The sequence below is a fragment of the Gadus chalcogrammus genome, chromosome 4 (assembly GCF_026213295.1).
Source record: "Gadus chalcogrammus isolate NIFS_2021 chromosome 4, NIFS_Gcha_1.0, whole genome shotgun sequence".
NCBI classification, from domain to species: domain Eukaryota; kingdom Metazoa; phylum Chordata; class Actinopteri; order Gadiformes; family Gadidae; genus Gadus; species Gadus chalcogrammus.
Window position 1 is genome coordinate 1,264,180 of NC_079415.1, and position 18,214 is coordinate 1,282,393.

The 18,214-nt window shown below is 51.3% G+C and overlaps 1 protein-coding gene across 3 annotated transcripts in view; it reads right to left on the reverse strand.

The window, feature by feature from the left end:
• Positions 1 to 372: 372 nt before the first annotated feature.
• Positions 373 to 18,214, reverse strand: part of eps8a (epidermal growth factor receptor pathway substrate 8a) — a 37,704-nt gene continuing 19,862 nt past the window's right edge. For 2 of the 3 annotated variants that reach the window (XM_056587795.1, XM_056587793.1), the window contains exons 4-21: positions 16,266 to 16,333; positions 15,522 to 15,683; positions 14,435 to 14,584; positions 14,002 to 14,084; positions 13,717 to 13,853; positions 13,051 to 13,136; positions 11,961 to 12,087; positions 11,589 to 11,677; positions 11,407 to 11,481; positions 10,354 to 10,499; positions 9,077 to 9,275; positions 7,997 to 8,130; positions 6,940 to 7,033; positions 6,428 to 6,568; positions 4,318 to 4,597; positions 3,396 to 3,579; positions 2,671 to 2,803; positions 373 to 483 (exon numbers count right to left, since the gene is read on the reverse strand). In XM_056587795.1, the coding sequence (XP_056443770.1) occupies positions 373 to 483; positions 2,671 to 2,803; positions 3,396 to 3,579; positions 4,318 to 4,597; positions 6,428 to 6,568; positions 6,940 to 7,033; positions 7,997 to 8,130; positions 9,077 to 9,275; positions 10,354 to 10,499; positions 11,407 to 11,481; positions 11,589 to 11,677; positions 11,961 to 12,087; positions 13,051 to 13,136; positions 13,717 to 13,853; positions 14,002 to 14,084; positions 14,435 to 14,584; positions 15,522 to 15,683; positions 16,266 to 16,333 (2,399 nt within the window). The remainder of the gene's footprint in view (positions 484 to 2,670; positions 2,804 to 3,395; positions 3,580 to 4,317; positions 4,598 to 6,427; positions 6,569 to 6,939; positions 7,034 to 7,996; positions 8,131 to 9,076; positions 9,276 to 10,353; positions 10,500 to 11,406; positions 11,482 to 11,588; positions 11,678 to 11,960; positions 12,088 to 13,050; positions 13,137 to 13,716; positions 13,854 to 14,001; positions 14,085 to 14,434; positions 14,585 to 15,521; positions 15,684 to 16,265; positions 16,334 to 18,214) is intronic. The other variant, XM_056587794.1, reaches the window with a different exon arrangement.

Genomic DNA, 18,214 nt, shown 5'->3' on the forward strand with positions numbered 1-18,214 from the left:
TGTGTGTTCAGTGTGTGTTCAGTGTGTGTGTGTGTGCGTGCTCACTGTCCGCGAGGGACGCAGTTCGTGTTCAGAGTTCCGAAACGTCGGCCGTTGGGCGACGGAGTTCGGCCTCACGGCGGAGAGCCCAGAAGTTCGTGCCGGCGACGAATTATCGCCACAAACTCCTCGCGGTCGGCGGCGGCCTGGGAACGACAAGACGGTGAGCGGACGGTTGGCATGGCGATCGCTTTCTCCCGCTAACCCCCCCCCCCCCCCCCCCCACCCCGCGCGTCCGTTCTGTTTCAGGATGATTAGTCGTTTCTTTTTTAAAATAAATATTCTCTGTCGTCATGGTGATGACCCCCCCCCCCCCCCCCCCCCGATGGGCTCTCAGTGGGCGGTGCCCTCGTCAAATGACTCCACCCCCGAGTCACTGGTGTTGGCCGCCAGCTTCTCCTGCCTCCTCCTCATGATCTCCTGAAGCTCAGAGCCTGAGCTCCTCTGGAGAGAGAGAGAGAGAGAGAGAGAGAGAGAGAGAGAGAGAGAGAGAGAGAGAGAGAGAGAGAGAGAGAGAGAGAGAGAGAGAGAGAGAGAGAGAGAGAGAGAGAGAGAGAGAGAGAGAGAGAGAGAGAGAGAGAGAGAGAGAGAGAGAGACACAGAGAGAGAGACACAGAGAGACAGACAGAGACAGACAGAGATGGTCGGGGGGAGGGAACAATAACAGAAAGTTAGTCAAACGAGAATTCAATCTAAAAATAAAGAGAGGTTAGAGATGGAGGACAGAGCATGAGACCGAGAGAGGGAGAGGACTCAGATCAGAGGGAGAGCAGGTGTGTGTAAAGCTGGGGAAATCTCAGAGGAGCGTCTCGGGACTGAACAGTCTCACAGAGGCTGAGCCAGCTCACAGAGGCTGAGCCAGCTCACAGAGGCTGAACCAGCTCACAGAGGCTGAGCCAGCTCACAGAGGCTGAACAGTCTCACAGAGGCTGAATAGGCCTCAGAGGCTGAACCAGCTCACAGAGGCTGAGCCAGCTCACAGAGGCTGAACAGTCTCACAGAGGCTGAACAGTCTCACAGAGGCTGAGCCAGCTCACAGAGGCTGAACAGGCCTCAGAGGCTGAGCCAGCTCACAGAGGCTGAGCCAGCTCACAGAGGCTGAGCCAGCTCACAGAGGCTGAGCCAGCTCACAGAGGCTGAGCCAGCTCACAGAGGCTGAACAGTCTCACAGAGGCTGAGCCAGCTCACAGAGGCTGAACAGGCCTCAGAGGCTGAGCCAGCTGACAGAGGCTGAACAGGCCTCAGAGGCTGAGCCAGCTCACAGGGGCTGAACAGGCCTCCAGCAGCCTCCACAGGAGATAATCCTCTGGTCTTTCAGGACTGCTGACGCAGGGTCAAGCCACGTAGCAAAGCGCCTTCGCCCTCCTAGCCATCCGCACCATATGGGTCGGGGTGTAGCAGGTAAGTGTGGTAAGTCTGCTCAGTGAATGTGGCTTGACTTGTTGTTGTAGTTTTGTTACCCATATTTGAACTACAATTTAAATCAGTAGTCCATATGAGATGCGTCGTGTGAACATGTATAAATAAATACAGAAAAAAACCCATGATTCGTCCCTGCTTTTTTTTCCTGATGGGACAATCCCGCCATGCCTGTTTGAATGGATGTTTCTACGGTGACAGCGGTTTTGTAAATGAGAGACAGGTACAACGTAGCTCAGACAGACAGACGAACGAGGTGGAGTTGCTTTTCCCTCCGTCTCCAAGCTCAGCTTAGCCAGGCAGAGCATTTAGTATATTCTACGTCTACAGGGTGGGGTTCTGTACTGGAGTAGGGACTGGGATGGATGAGGATGAGGCGAACTGTTGCATTCTGGGAACAGGTGTTCTGAGGACGGGGGGAGGGGGTGGGGCTGTGTACAGGGGCTAACGTACATGCTAATGCTAATGTACTGCTGATATACTTAAGATGGGGTTTCGGGGCTGTCAACCAGTTAGCCAGACTAGGAAACCACTTTGAAAGATACTTTGCAGTGAGCGTGGCAGTCTCTTATTGTAGACTAGATTCGGGCCACGTTAGCCTCAAAAGGGCTAGCGAAGAAAAAAATGTATCTCTTCAAAAAGTTCTCCGGCTAACTGGCTAACTGGTTTGCTAGCCCGTAGCTCATCCAATCTTTCATACACGCTTCTTTCAATACCTTTAATGAATTTGTGGTTAGAGATTCGGAAGATCGAGGAAGGGTCAGAAGAAAACCTGCAGTGGGAGATAGACACCACACACCAGACCTTGCCAGAGTTGGGGGTTGGCACGGCAACACGACACCGCAGTCGCCCCACCGGCCGTTACGCCAATCAACAACTACCGCCGTTTGCAGCGTTCGTAAAGAGCATGCAACAGCTTTACACTAAAGTACCCGGGGAGAAAATATCAGTCGGGGAAATAGCAGATGAAATAAAAAAAAGGTAGAAATGAAAGTAATCTGTCTGAAGAAGAAAATCTGTCGTAAAACAAAACGAACAAGTTAAAAGTGAATATATATCACAATCCATGGTCCGACAATTACAGCACAACACAACAACGAATCAACAACAACAATCACAGTACGTCTACGATGACCCCGTTGGTCATCTCATCGGGGCCGTTCAGGGACCCGGACCCCTGCCCCCCCCCCCCGGTGCCGTTCAGGGACCCACCTCGAGGGCGGCCTTCTGCACCGTCACCTGGCTGAAGACACGGCCCCCGTCGTCCGGACACACCGTCTTCAGCTCCTCCTTGTTCAGGGAGAAGAGCTGCGCCCCGGTCAGCACGCCCAGGCTGTTGATGGTCCTGAAAGGGGGAGGAGCCAGAGATCACTTTCGTTATTGTCGTGGAGGTTAACAACAGTGTGGATGGTCACAATAAGAAACCCAGGTCTAACCCTAACCCTAACACTATAATTAAATAGAACGAAGATAAATATAAAACAATGGGGATTAATAGCATTACAACATCTCATGATGCACTAGAAAAACTAATTAAAATAAAATGAATAAAATAAGCAGCGTTTTAGCAAGAGAAGAAGAATCAAGGATTGGTGATGGAAACGTCCTCCTCCCTAGCCTCCACTCTACTCCCTCCCTAGCCTCCTAGCCTGCTCACTAGCTCCCTAGCCTCCTCTCCTAGCCTCCTCCCTAGCCTCCTCTCCTAGCCTCCTCCCTAGCCTCCCCTCTACTCCCTCCCTAGCCTCCTCAATAGCTCCCTAGCCTCCTCACCTAGCTTCCTCCCTAGCCTCCTCTCCTAGCGTCCTCCCTAGCCTCCCCCCTAGCCTCCTCCCTAGCCTCCTCTCTAGCTCCCTAGCCTCCTCTCTACCTCCCTAGCCTCCTCTCTACCTCTCCTAGCCTCCTCTCCTAGCCTCCTCTCTCCTAGCAGCTGAACTTACACGGTGCTGAACCCCTTGAGCTCCAGCCAGGCGCGGACCTCGTCGGGCGCCGAGTCGTACGTGATGTTGACGGCGTTCCCGGTGGCGCCGCGGGCCGGCGGCGGGAACTTCTTCTGGGTGCTGCGGCCGAGAGTCAGCCGGTGCATCAGCTCGTCCTGCACCTCCTCCATGTTGGATTTCCTGCCTGCGGGGTTGAGGCACGTGATTGGCCGTTTGTTAGGGGTCAGGGCGCGTGATTGGCCGTTTGTTAGGGGTCAGGGTGCGTGATTGGCTGTTTGTTAGGATCAACGCAAAGGAATCGTTGTGTTTGAGGTTTTCATTCGTTTAAGGCGGAGGGTAAAGATGCTCCTGTTGGGTAGACGGTGGTAGTGTCTGATTGGTTCAGTGTCTGATTGGTTCAGTGTCTGATTGGTTCTTGTTGGTTCAGTGTCTGATTGGTTCAGTGTCTGATTGGTTCTTGTTGGTTCAGTGTCTGATTGGTTCAGTGTCTGATTGGTTGTTGTTGGTTCAGTGTCTGATTGGTTGTTGTTGGTTCAGTGTCTGATTGGTTCTTGTTGGTTCAGTGTCTGATTGGTTCTTGTTGGTTCAGTGTCTGATTGGTTCAGTGTCTGATTGGTTCAGTGTCTGATTGGTTCAGTGTCTGATTGGTTCTTGTTGGTTCAGTGTCTGATTGGTTCTTGTTGGTTCAGTGTCTGATTGGTTCAGTGTCTGAATGGTTCTAACCAATAGGAGCATCTTGTCATTCCTACACTCAACACATTCACAACAGCCAACCACAGGCAGCCACCAAATGTGAGGCTGACATCCAATAAATCTAGATATACTCTATAAACAAATCTATATTATCTATAAATAAATCGATTTCTGAAACACATCAAGCGATGCAGAACTCCACCCAGCGGGGGGGGGGGGGGGAACTCACGGCTGGCCGGCGGGTGGCGCTGGCGTTCCCTCATGGCGACGCTCCCGGTGTCGCTGTCATGCTGGCCCACCTCACGCACGCCGCCGCCGTTGGTGGCGGTGGTGGTGGTGGTCGAGGCGGAGGTCTCCGGCCTGGGGGGCTCGGTCGGCGGGGGCAGGGGGGGCGTGGGCAGCCGGTAGGGGGCTGGGGCCGGGGCCGGGGGAGGGGGAGCGGGGGCCGGCGGCATGGGCATCGCCCCGCCAGGTTTGGCCGGGCCGAGGTCCGCCTTGGTGGTCTGCTTCTGCGGAGGCATGGGGGGGAGGGGGGGGTTCGAATCAAAAGGTACTCCTGGGATTTGTTCCCAGTTCAACTCCGCCCCAGCTGCCTCTAAGCTCCAGGATTCGAGCCCTGATGCCGCTGTCAGGCCCCTGGTGTAAAGGCCGCTAAAGGCCCGGCAGTGGAGTGTATAGTACGCAAGTTCCCCTTCGGAACGACCTCGCCTTTCGAGGACAACCCAGATTAACCCTCAGTCACAGCGCCTCCTCTGGTGAAAGGCGTGCTACTGCAGCCGCTTTCTGAAGGGCCAAAACAACCTGACTGAAGTGGCTCGATCTGCAGACCATCACTGGGCCGTCATCCCACACCCGTTGCGCTCGCTACTCTCTTAACCCCCCCCCCCCCCCCTCCTGAGATCTGAGCGGCGTTGGGAAGAGGAGGCGTGGCTTGTTTACCTCGTTCAGCTCGCCCAGTAATTGCTGGCGTCCGGGGGGGTGGGGGCGAGAGGGGAGAAGATTACAAACATGGCAACAATCGAGGGTTGGGTTCAGTTTACTTTGGTCACCGAGGCACGGCGGACTATGAAGGAAACTAAACAGTGTTGGTGTGTCTACACACCGTCCAACCTAACACCACCGTCCATCATCCATCAAACGCTGTTATTGGTAATGGGTCTTAAAGCCCCCATACTATCCCCCCGGTGTGTGATTGGGATTAGCCTCTACAAGACATTTTGAAAATCTGCCTCTTCTGACATCACAAGTGGGTGTGTCTACCTAGATGTGCGCTGGATAGATCAATCTACCAGTCTACCCAGTGGACTGTAGCAAACGTTGCTCATCTATCCGTCACGCCCACTTGCGAGTCAGAAGAGGCAAAATTTCCAAATGGCTTGGAAGGGCTAATCCCACTCACACCTGGTGGTATAATATGGGACCTTTAACAAGGGGATGCCAACAGCAAACTGAGCCTAAAAGGGTCTAATCCTACGAAGACTAGGTGGAGGAGCAGCACAGCAAACCACACAGAAGAGGAGGCTCAGCGTGGGGAGTCATCTGGAGAGGAGAAGCCACACTAGAGAGAGGAGCGGTTCACACGGAGCCACTCGCCCTACCTTAAACAACTCAAACTCCTTCTTTGGCATCATAAGCTTCAATGTCACGCAGAGGAAGATGAACACAGGGCACAGGAATCATGAAACGTCGGAACACAATGAATGTTGGAATGATGAGTCATGTAGGGCTGGCTGGGTTACTGATGCCGTTAGAGAGGATGTGTGCACTCAAATGAGAAGGTTATGGATTACAATAAAATATTGGGATTCTGAAAAGTGGATGATTTTTTTTATTTGTTCCTTTTATGTTTTCTATCCAAAACTCTACCTGTATAGTGTGGGGGCGGGCCTCACTCTACCTGTATAGTATGGGGCGGGGCATCGCTCTACCTGTATAGTATGGGGCGGGGCTTCACTCTACCTGTATAGTATGGCTGTAGATGGGGGCGGGGCTTCACTCTACCTGTATAGTGTGGTTGTAGATGGGGGCGGGGCTTCACTCTACCTGTATAGTGTGGTTGTAGATGGGGGCGGAGTTTCACTCTACCTGTATAGTGTGGCTGTAGATGGGGGCGGGGCTTCACTCTACCTGTATAGTATGGGGGCGGGGCTTCAGTCTACCTGTATAGTGTGGCTGTAGATGGGGGCGGGGCTTCACTCTACCTGTATAGTATGGGGGCGGGGCTTCAGTCTACCTGTATAGTGTGGCTGTAGATGGGGGCGGGGCTTCACTCTACCTGTATAGTATGGGGGCGGAGCTTCACTCTACCTGTATAGTATGGGGGCGGGGCTTCAGTCTACCTGTATAGTGTGGCTGTAGATGGGCTCTCCTCTGCCGTTGATGTCCACCGCCCTGGTGGTCTCCAGGATGTTGTTTGGCACGTAGCCCGCGGCCCCACAGCCGTTGCGTACCTTCCACCACTGCTTCTTGTCGTCCAGAACCTCAGGAACACACATTTGGGGATTCTTAATGTGTTGTTTTTGGTCAAGAGGGTGAGGCGTTCACCGACAGCCTTCAGTAGGGCTACTTCTCAGTTACAGCTCCTAGGGTTCACTTTAAACGTCATAAGTGTTTTATTAGTCAAATGTACAGTGCAGCACAGGGTCATACTAGGCAGTGAAATTCTTCGGACAAGGCAATCGACAACTGCGTAGCAAAGCACAACAAAATACCGATGTTGCGTTATACGTAGAATACCGACGTCGGCACTCGCTACAAAGCTAGCAGCTATCGGTAGGCGTGATCATTTTAATTAACGGACCATAAAAGGCTGCTTAGCGAAAGAGAAAGTAATAAAAATAAACCATCATACCTCCACAACCTCGTCCTTCAGCACAGACAGCTCCGTGTTGTTTCGAGCCACAAAGTCATATTTAGATTTGGCAAAGATTTTTGGCTGGCCGATGCTGGAGGAGGTGAGGAAAAACATTTCCGAGATCACAAGCCAACTCTGAGCCTTATCAGACTACTGGTAACACGTACAAGTCATTAATTTATAATGCAAAACATATTATTATAAACAGAGACAACAACATATTCTTCTAATAATACTATAATGGCTCTGAAGCATGGACTTGAATAGGTACACGGGGTTTGGACGGTGATGTTATACAGGAATGAACTAGTACTAAATAAAAAGGGAATTTGCCGATCATGGAAACCGTGGAGAAATGTCCCTGCTTTAGTTCAGAGTGAATGAAAGTGGAGCAAAGTCTGTGTTTTTTTCCTGCTGGAATTCGTGCGACAGAAAGGGAAGAAAGAAGTCAGCGAACACAGACGGAGGAATTATCCGCGGAAGCGACAGCGCAAGCAGAACGAAGCGATTAGTGCGCAGCGCAAAAACAATTAATAAAAAACGTGCCACAGAATAGAAAAACACACCAAGACATCAGCAGTCTAACAGAAGAGCCCGACATCAATGAAGGGAAATGCACAAGAGACAAACCCCCGCCCAAGAGAGTAGTAATAGTCAGAAACACGAGACGAGGGCGGCAGTAGCTCCGGATGTAGAGCAGGTTGACTAGTAGCTGAAGGCTGCTAGTTCGATCCCCGGCTCCCCCCAGCTGAGTGCCGAGGTGTCCCTGAGCAAGGCGCCTCACCCTGACTGCTCCTGACGAGCCGGCTGTCGCCCTGCGTGGCTGACGCCGCCGTCGGTGTGTGAATGCGAGCATAATTACAAACAGGTTCATGCAAAATCCCTGAAATGTAAATGAGTTTGCCTCGAATCAGTCGCGCTCTGAAAGGAGGCGTGAGAGAGAACGATCGGCGAGGTTTAGAACACGCGACCAGGGACAGTTCTCCAGGGCTCGGTGTCGCCTCTGCCCCCAGAGGTGGTGGTGGTGGCGGTGGGGGCAGAGGTCAGGGGTTACCGATCGACGTGACGGCTGACGGCCTGCTGGAAGGCGGCCAGGGCCATGTCCTGGTCCAGCGGCTGAGAGCGGTCGCACGAGGCGCTGGCCAGACTGTACCTGTCGCCCGACGGGACGCCCGGGTTCATCGACGACTGGGGGGAGAAGGGGGGGGGGGGACAGAAATGCAAACGTGTTTTTTATTACAGCCAACCGGGAAAAACAGAAACAAACTGGAATAAGACTTTTAAATTGCTCGTGGTTGTACAGCACGATGAGAGTGCGGAAGACATTTCAACTGCATGGGTTTCTTCTTTGTACACGTTTGTTTGGTTTATGGTGCACTTCTAGCTGAAGGGGAATATATGTATTTGTTGTTCGCATATGTTGAGTCTCATGTTGGCCTCATCACTAAAGGGCATGTGACACTCTGCTAACCCTAACCATGCATTAATGTTTAATCCCATCTGCCATCATATAAGAAATATGTTATTTTCATCTAAACAGACAAGAGAACAACAAAGCCTTCAAATGTAATTTGAAGGCTTTGTTGTTCTCTTGTCTGTTGTTCTCTTGTCTGGTTTTGAGATAGCTATTATTATTCCTTGTAGAAGGACTAAATCTAATCTGCTGCACTCTGTTATCTTACTCAAATCGGTAGCACTCTAAACTACCGTTCCGCCGCAGGGTCGACTGATAACAACCGATGGGAGTACGAACGACGGCAGCATCAGCACCCGTATCCCACGGCGACCGATGGGAATAACGGTACCATCATCACCCGTATCCCACGGCGACCAATGGGAATAACGGTACGAACGACGGCAGCATCAGCACCCGTATCCCACGGCGACCAATGGGAATAACGGTACGAACGACGGCAGCATCAGCACCCGTATCCAACGGCGGCCGATGGGAATAACGGTACCAACGACGGCAGCATCAGCACCCGTATCCCACGGCGACCGATGGGAATAACGGTACGAACGACGGCAGCATCAGCACCCGTATCCAACGGCGACCGATGGGAAAAACGGTACAGACGACGGCCAGCATCAACACCCGTATCCCACGGCGACCGATGTCCAAACACACACTCACCTCCTGGGCGTGGCGAAGGCCCCCCTCCTCGTGTCTGTGGCCCTCGGCGTGGCCCAGGGCGTCGCCCAGCGGGCCCCCGGGGGCCTGATGCTCGTGCCTCAGGGGCCCCGGGGTGGGGGGGGGCAGCGCGGGGGGCTCCCAGCCGTCGCGGAACCGCAGGGGGCAGGGGGGGAAGTACTGCTCCTTGGGCCACTCCAACCTGGGGGTAGGAACACACACGCACACACACAGTGTCAGACACACGCACGCACACACACAGTGTCAGACACACACACACACACACAGTGTCAGACACACACACACACACACACAGTGTCAGACACACACACACACACACACACACACACACACACAGTCTCAGACACACACACACAGTCTCAGACACACACACACACACACAGTGTCAGACACACAGACACACACACACACAGTGTCAGACACACACACACACACACACAGTGTCAGACACACAGACACACACACACACACACACAGTGTCAAACACACAGACACACACACAGTGTCAGACACACACACACACACACACACACACACACACACACACACACACACACACACACACACACACACACACACACACACACACACACACACACACACACACACACACACACACACACACACACGTCATGAAGGGATCCAACCCACAACCTCTCTGATGATTCCCACACCCTGTTCCTGTTTCTCAAAGCAAAGCCTTTTTTTATATCTATTATTATCACTAATATAACAATAATACACTAGTCTTATATAGCGCTTTTCTAAATCCTCAAAGACCCGTAGGCAGAGGAGAGAAGGAAAGGAGATGACGTGGTGTAGGCCAGCACGATTCAGGGGAAATATGAATCACGATTCTTTAGCTTAGAATTGATCTCACGATTCTCAGCCACGCTTTTATTCTCACGAAATATCATTTTTATTGAACACGTGAACCATAACCCCAAAAAAAAATGGCAGCACCGAAAATAGTTCTTTGGCACCTCTAGCACGTTGGGTTTCATATGGCCCTTTATAACTGATTAAAGTGCAGTATCAAAAACTGAATGATTTATTTTGTACATATAGCAGCAGATTGCCTCTGCTCTACACACCTGTAAACTAAGGCTTCAAAAAATAAAATAAAAAATATATAGAATTAATTTAAAGACTAAATCCACAGAGGTGTGAACCGAGATCGCGATTTTATAACGATTTATCTTGCAGGCCTACTGTGGTGAAAGTGATCTCATGAAGGAGGGTGCTGGTGGGGGCCCCACCTGCACTTGGTCCAGCCGTCGCCCAGCGTCACCCACAGGTGCCTCTCGTCCACGGTGCCGTTGGCGTGGAGGAAGTCGATGGCCTCTCTGGTGTGGAGCGGAACCACCACGCTGCGGGCCAGATCGCCCCCCGAGGACTGCACCACCTGGAGGGGGGGGGGGGGGGGAGGAGGAGAAGGAGGAGGAGGAGGGGGAGGAGGAGGAGGAGGGAGGAAGAGGAGGGGGAGGAGGAGGAGGGAGGAAGAGGAGGAGGAGGAGGAGGGAGGAGGAGGAGGAGGAGGGAGGAAGAGGAGGAGGAGGAAGAGGAGGACGAAAAGGGAGGAGAGGGAGGAGGAGGAGAAGGAGAAGGAGGAGGAGGAGGAGGAGCAGGAGGAGGATTAAGACGAAGAGGGGAAGGAGGAGGAGGAGGAGGGGGAGGAGGAGGATGAGGGAGGAAGAGGAGGAGGAGGACAAAAAGGGAGGAGGAGAGGGAGGAGGAGGAGAAGGAGAAGGAGGAGCAGGAGGAGGATTAAGACGAAGAGGGGAAGGGGGAGGAGGAGGAGGATGAGGGAGGAAGAGGAGGAGGACAAAAAGGGAGGAGGAGAGGGAGGAGGAGGAGAAGGAGAAGAAGAAGGAGGAGGAGGAGCAGGAGGAGGAATAAGACGAAGAGGGGAAGGAGGAGGAGGAGGAGGGAGGAAGAGGAGGAGGAGAGGGAGGAGGAGGAGAAGGAGAAGAAGAAGTAGGAGGAGGAGCAGGAGGAGGAGTAAGACGAAGAGGGGAACGAGGAGGATTGTGGGTAGGGGGAGGAGGAAGATGAGGAAGATGATATTGAAGAGCCCTGTTGGGTTCAAGCTGCAGAGCTGCCCGCTACACCTCCACAATATCCATAATATCACCCCATGAGGGCTGAATATCTTCTGGGATTTTACAAAGAATAATAGATACTAAAACATTTTTACAAGGAAACTAAAACATTTGCACAATAAGAATTCCCCAGGGCACGATAAAGAACAAAAAATGTTACCTTATCAATACAAAATCAATAGTTCTGCCGATAAGAACGTGATGACGTACCATCCTCAGTGGCGTGAACAGGAAGTGCACCAGATCCGCGGAGCTGGGGTTCTGGATGTGGGCTCTCAACTTTGCCTGTGGATTGGAAGTAGACCGGGAGAAAATGTTAAAATGTGCTGAAAATTGTAAACCACTAGGTTAGTACGCTATATACATAGCATTTTTCCCACGGACCCCCTTACCAGCAGATTGAACGCGTGTTTGAACTTCTGGAAACAGTCAACGAACTCCTCCTCGGTCGGGGGCCGTGAGCGTAGAGTGAGGACGCCCTCTGGTGGACACATTCAGAACATCACATTAAGAAAGACAAACTACATGATCGTCTCAGAACTATTTTTTTTTTTTACACTCTATGGGCAGGCCTCTACAATTTATTGGATCACAGGGTTTGATATGAACACGAGATTAGAGTTAGGATTAAGGTTATTGTTGATTAAAATCGAAATCATATGACATCATTTTAAATGATAAAATAATTCAGAATAAGGGATAAGTCACAGAACTGTCACAACTGCTGAGGAAGAGGACGGTGAAGATGTGGAGCAGAAACTGACCTCCTGGACTTTTCTTTTTGCCCTTCTTGTTCTTCTTCCTCTTGGAGAGCTCGTTAAACGCCTCGGCGGCTTTCTGCAGTTTGGTGACGAAGAACTCGATGTCATCCAGGATGTGGTTCAGGATTTTCTGTCAAACAAAAAGATAAATTACAACAAAATCTAGTAAATATGTTTGGTTGGTTTCAGACCAGAAGATGCAATGTTTCAATTTTTTTTTTTTTACTAACAATACCAATAGCAAAAATTGAAATAAAATTTGGATTTTTTTGGATGTGGTTTAATGTGAAGTAAGCGCCAACTGTAAATGTAGCAATCATTAGCATTTCCTATCAGGCCGCTAATCCACTGTTTGACTTGGAGAGATGATTGACTCAAGGCAACGTGACTGACAAGGTGACTTTATAGAATGATTAAACCTCGGAATATCAAAGTCTACCCAGGCAGCAATACATTAGCGGCCGTAACAACAATAACCGATGCTTCTGAAAGCAAACGGATAAATGGAGTTGGCGTAGAACAGACAACAAACCTGAATAACTAAACCATTATGTTGAATTAACAAAATGCTTGCTTATTTGACAGGTTCCTGCTTTTATGTAAAGAAAATAAATTTAATTAAATAGTTTTTAATTTTTAACGATTAAAGAAAAAATGCATAGATATTTTCCCGCCACATCATCGGGAAGACAAGATGGCCGTTCCCTAAGGTGAGGACATGGGTTAGGGTTAGGTTTGAGGAGGAGTGAGAGGTTAGGGTTAGGGTTGAGGGAGGGTTTGGGTTGGGGTTCAGGAGGAGTGAGAGGTTAGGGTTAGGGTTGGGGTTGAGGGAGGGTTAGGGTTGGGGTTGAGGGAGGGTTAGGGTTGGGGTTGAGGGAGGGTTAGGGTTGGGGAGGGTTAGGGTTGAGGGAGGGTTAGGGTTGAGGGAGGGTTTGGGTTGGGGTTCAGGAGGAGTGAGAGGTTAGGGTTAGGGTTGGGGTTGAGGGAGGGTTGGGGTTGAGGGAGGGTTAGGGTTGGGGTTGGGGTTAGGGTTGGGGTTCAGGAGGAGTGAGAGGTCTGGGCTGCAGGCCGGCGCAGACCGCGGGGCACTCACCACGTCCCGGTCCACGTGGAACACAGTCATCCCGACAGGAAGGTCGTCCTCGCCAGAGTAGCGCCTCACCTGGTCGTCCGTCAGCACTGAACGCACAAACGAGTTACACAACATGTTACACAAACGTGTTACACAACATGTTACACAAACGTGTTACACAAACGTGTTGCACAACATGTTACACAAACGTGTTACACAAACGTGTTGCACAACAGCCCTGTTTTGTAGTTTACGTAGTAAGCTGTGATATATTTAACGTCCCCGTTTGACTCGTTCAATGTTTATCTCTCTCTACTTGTGTTCAACTTGTGTTCGGTAAATAATTTTTTAAATAGACAAAAGAAAACACAAATTCAACCACTGCTGGTCAGATTAGTATATGATAGTTTTGAGCTGGATTGACCCAATTTAAATAGCCTTTATAAGTTAGATTCATGTTCCCTGTCCGTTGCTTGTGACCGGTAACGGCTGCCAACGACTCGGAAGATAAAACTTGAGGGGGAAAGTCTGAAATCGGTTTCAGAGCCTGAAATAGCGGAGGAGACGCAGGATGAGTCCTGACTCATGTGACTGTTCTCTTCACCATCCCACTTGGATTCCACTGCTGAAAATGCATTGAATCTTCCATTGCTGATAAAAGGGGAGGGGCCTGGTGGAGTCACTCACTCTCTTGCTGCTCATTGGTCCAGGCCGACCAGGCAGCCACTCTGCTCTTCACATCCATTTGATTGACAGAGTCAGGGGGGGCGGGGGCGGGCGCAGCCGGGGGCGGGGGAATCAGCCCGTCACTCTTCAGAATCATCCTGGAGGGGGGAGGGATGGGAGGAGGGAGAGAGAGAGCGAGAGCGGGGGAGAGAGAGAGAACGAGAACGAGAACATCCAATGAGATCACAGGATCACTATTCATTATTTATTCACGGTATGAAGATGAAAAGTGAAAGTGAGCCTTACTTCAAGGCCTCTGGCCTCTTCTTCACTTTGCCCGCTTTGGCGTCCAGCATGGCACTCTCTATGTCCGCCTGGATCAGGTTCGCCTTCAGCGGAGAAAGGACAAGATAAAGATATAAGGGAGGGCGACATATTAATCATATATATATATATAAATATATATATAAATAAGAGAGAGAGAGAGAGAGAGAGAGAGAGAGAGAGAGAGAGAGAGAGAGAGAGAGAGAGCGAGAGCGAGAGCGAGAGCGAGAGAGAGAGAGATGGATAGAGCAAGAGTTAGAGCAAGAGAGGGAGAGACGAGAGAGAGAGAGAGAGAACGAGACAGAGAGGGACATGAGCGAGAACGAGACAAGAGCGAAAGATAAAGCAGTGTATAGAGCTACAGCACAAGAGAAAGAGGGATAGCGTGCAAGAAGACACACACACACACACACACCTTGATGTGGTCGCACTGGAAGAGGTGGAGGTCGGCCTTGGCCTGGCCCGCCTCCTTGCAGACCAGCGCCAGGATGGAGTCGTAGGAGCAGGCGTTCATCAGCGCCTGGCACGACTGGATGCTCCCCACGGGGAAGTTCTCCAGCTCCTTCTGCTCCACCGAACGCGGAGGGAACAACAGAGTCAAGCCACGACACGTCGTCCACATGGGGGGAATTAAAGGTTCACACCTGAACCGCGGTGGTGCCCACAGTCCATCACGCCAGCAGGGCTACCATCAATACCACGTTTAAAGGGACCGTACTATACAAGCCGTTTGGAAAATCTGCTTTTTATGACATCACAAGTGGGCGTGTCCACCTAGATGTATGACGGCTAGATGAGCAACGTTTGCTGCGCTCCACTGGGTAGGCTGGTAGACTGATCTACCCGGCACGCATCTAGGTGGACACACGGCCACTAGTGATGTCAGAAGAAGCACATTTTTCCCGGCTAATCACACTCACACCTGGTGGTATATTATGTCACCTTTAACGCCTTAAAAAACATTGTTAACGTCAGAACCAGTGGCGCAATCGCACACAGATTACCCGACCATATGGGGTAACGCTTGACTAGTTGCACAAATGTTGTTAAGTAAAAAAACAATGAAAACAAATACTAAATACATTTAAAAAAGTTGGTTGGAAGGATAACCGATGTGTCTCAGATAGCCCATATTCTTCCAGCTATCACTGCTGTATACGGGGAATGGGTTAGCCTAGCGATTGTTGGTACTTGCACTTGGTTCTACGAACATCCTTACTGTACCGACAGCGATATATTGTCTCACTTCTTATGACAAATATACTCATTGTAAGTCACTTTGAGTAAAAGCGTCTGCTAAATGCCCTAAATGTAAAATGTAAATATGGTATGCTTGGCTGCCTGGTATGCTAGGCTCATGCTAACAAGCTAACACGCTTACAGGCTCCGCCCCCGGCCTCCTCCGCCCACCTGTAAATACGGAATGCTTGGCTGCCTGGTATGCTAGGCTCATGCTAACGCCAACATGCTAACAAGCTAATACGCCAACAGGCCCCGCCCACCTGGGTGTCCTGGTCGATGAGGCTGACCGTCTTCTCCTCCACCTGCAGCAGCATGTCCTGGGTCCACACCTTGCCCTTGGCGTCCAGCAGACGCAGCCGGCGGATGCCGTCCTCCGCGGTCACCATGCCGTCCTTACGGTCCAGCAGGAAGGTGGTGAGGTGCTGGGGGGGGGGGGGAGAGAGGGGGGGAGGAGAGGGGGGAAGGGGAGAGGGAGAGGGGGGAGAGAGGAGGGGTAGAGGGGAAAGAGAGAGGAGAGGGGAGGAGAGGAGAGGAGAGGAGAGGGGAGGGGGAGAGAGGGAGAGGAGGGGGAAGGGAGGGGGAGAGAGAGAGAGGAGGGGGAAGGGAGGGGGAGAGAGAAAGAGGAGGGGGAAGGGAGGGGGGGGGAGAGGAGGAGAGGAGAGGAGGAGAGGAGGGAGAGGGGAGGGGGGAGAGAGGAGGAGAGGGGAGAGAGAGAGAGGGAGAGAGGAGGAGAGGGAGAGGGAGAGGGAGAGAGAGAGAGGGAGAGGGAGAGGGAGAGAGAGAGAGGAAGAGGAGAGGGAGAGAGAGGGAGAGGAAGAGGAAGAGGGAGAGAGGAGGGAGGGAGGGGAGAGGAGAAGGAGGGAGGAAAGGGTTTGAGGAGGGTTTCTTGTTTGTTTATTCATGTTCCGTTCCTCTAAATCGACATTGTATGGCTCTCTCCCATCCAGCCGTCCTATTGGTGTTCCGTGCTGTCCGTGTGTCTGTCTGTGTGTGGTCCCGCCTACCTCCACATGGTACTGGGATGTGTCCGTCAGGCTGTTGATGCTGGTCTTGGTGTAGTGCTTCCTTTGCTCTTTAAAAAAAAATAAAAGGAGGATGAGGATTTTATTTAATTGTTCCAAAAACGTAAACTGAGCGGTTGGGTCTTTTACTGTGAAACTCGGTTCTCATTGTAGAATCAAACCACACACATCACACAACACAACACAACACAAAAAGCCACACACTACCTGACCTTTCAGACGCACGTCATCAATCATCGCCCTCAGCCAATCAAGACGGTGATTGACGAGGTCAGGGTCTGAGACGACAGGGTACGACGACGCGACACTACAAACAAGCTACACTGTGGAGCTGTGGAGATCTACAGACTCAGGATCAGCTCAGGCCAGCGTCACCGAGCGGACACTTTGAAACACTGCTGGGGACGGTACACGTGGTGGTGGTGGTGGTGGTGGTGGTGGTGGTGGAGGAGGGGGTGGTGGTGGGGGGTAGGGGCGTAGGGGAGGGGCTAGTGGTCCACTTACTGGAGATTTTCCGTAAGAGGCCGTGATCCCAGTTGTCCGCGGAGATGTTTAAACCTACGCAATGCATGCAAAGTTACTGCATAATTCTTATTATTCCTAGCCCGTGTTTGGTGCTTTGTGATGATTGCGGCTGTTGCATTTTGTAATAGTGTCCAACCTGTCTCTTTTCGCAGGACAACCGCGTACCTGGGCTAAGTAGACAGTCATGAGGTCATTGGATTATTACCTTTACAATCCGGAACAATGACCCAGCCCACCTGATATTAAGGCTACAGCTGGGTGGAAAGATCGACAGAGAGCCGGATCAGAGCACAGGGCCGGTCAGCTCTCTCTCATTGTTCCCCTGAACATGAAAGAGTACCACCGCGCACACAGAGAGAACAGCCTGGATCACAGGGGTAGCCTGGGGCTAGCTTTTCAAACGACGGTGAGTGATCAGCCGGACCCGACGCGGTCACCGACCAGAGGGGGCGCTGTTACTGCAGTTTCACTTCCCCTGTTTAGTTTCCCCTTGAGGGTGAGGAACAACAGTGATGGGTCCTGGGTACTGAGCGGCCCCATGACCGCATGAGCGGCAAGTGAAATGGATCGCTTGATTAACGTCATCAAAAATATGTACACAGTTACTCACCGCACGTCACACACACAGAAGAACAAAAAACACCCACACAGAAAGTAAGAGATTGTGTGTGTGTGTGTGTGTGTGTGTGTGTGTGTGTGTGTGTGTGTGTGTGTGTGTGTGTGTGTGTGTGTGTGTGTGTGTGTGTGTGTGTGTGTGTGTGTGTGTGTGTGTGTGTGTGTGTGTGTGTATTTTTCTATGTGTGTTTGTGACACACACACACACACACACCCCCACAGACCCCCCCCCCCCCCCCCCACACACACACACACACACAGCTTACTCGTCTTACTTTCACTCTTTTTATGCTTAGCGGACGTCCGGAAGAAATACGGTCCGTCAGAGCCTGCGATTGGTCGAGCAGGGAGGGGTCAAAGGTGAAGAGACTAAAATGGTGTCTCTTGAGGAATGACAGCGGGTGACGCAGAAAGTAAACGATGGATCGACTCCTCTCTCAATGCAAGTACTAGTTCTACACAGAGCACAGCCCTAACTGGACTCTCTCTCACTGCCATCGTTGTCTTCATCATATTCATTTGGAAAGAGATTGAGGTCAAACACAATGTCTGGGTGCATAGGTTTTATGTTGCATTGTTTCTGGTGCTAGGTCTTTTGGCTAATCAGAGGTGTTTTGGCTGAGGGCAGCCAAAAAAACAGTAAACAGTGGTTGCTTGCACACTTTCCTCGGAACATAAGCTGCGTAGATTAGATAGCAATGTTCACATTTTTACGGGCTTGTGTGCAGTCCACCTCAAGTGTATTTTATGCCAGCGCCATCGTCTGCCAAGTTGCTAAAAGGGTGAACAGC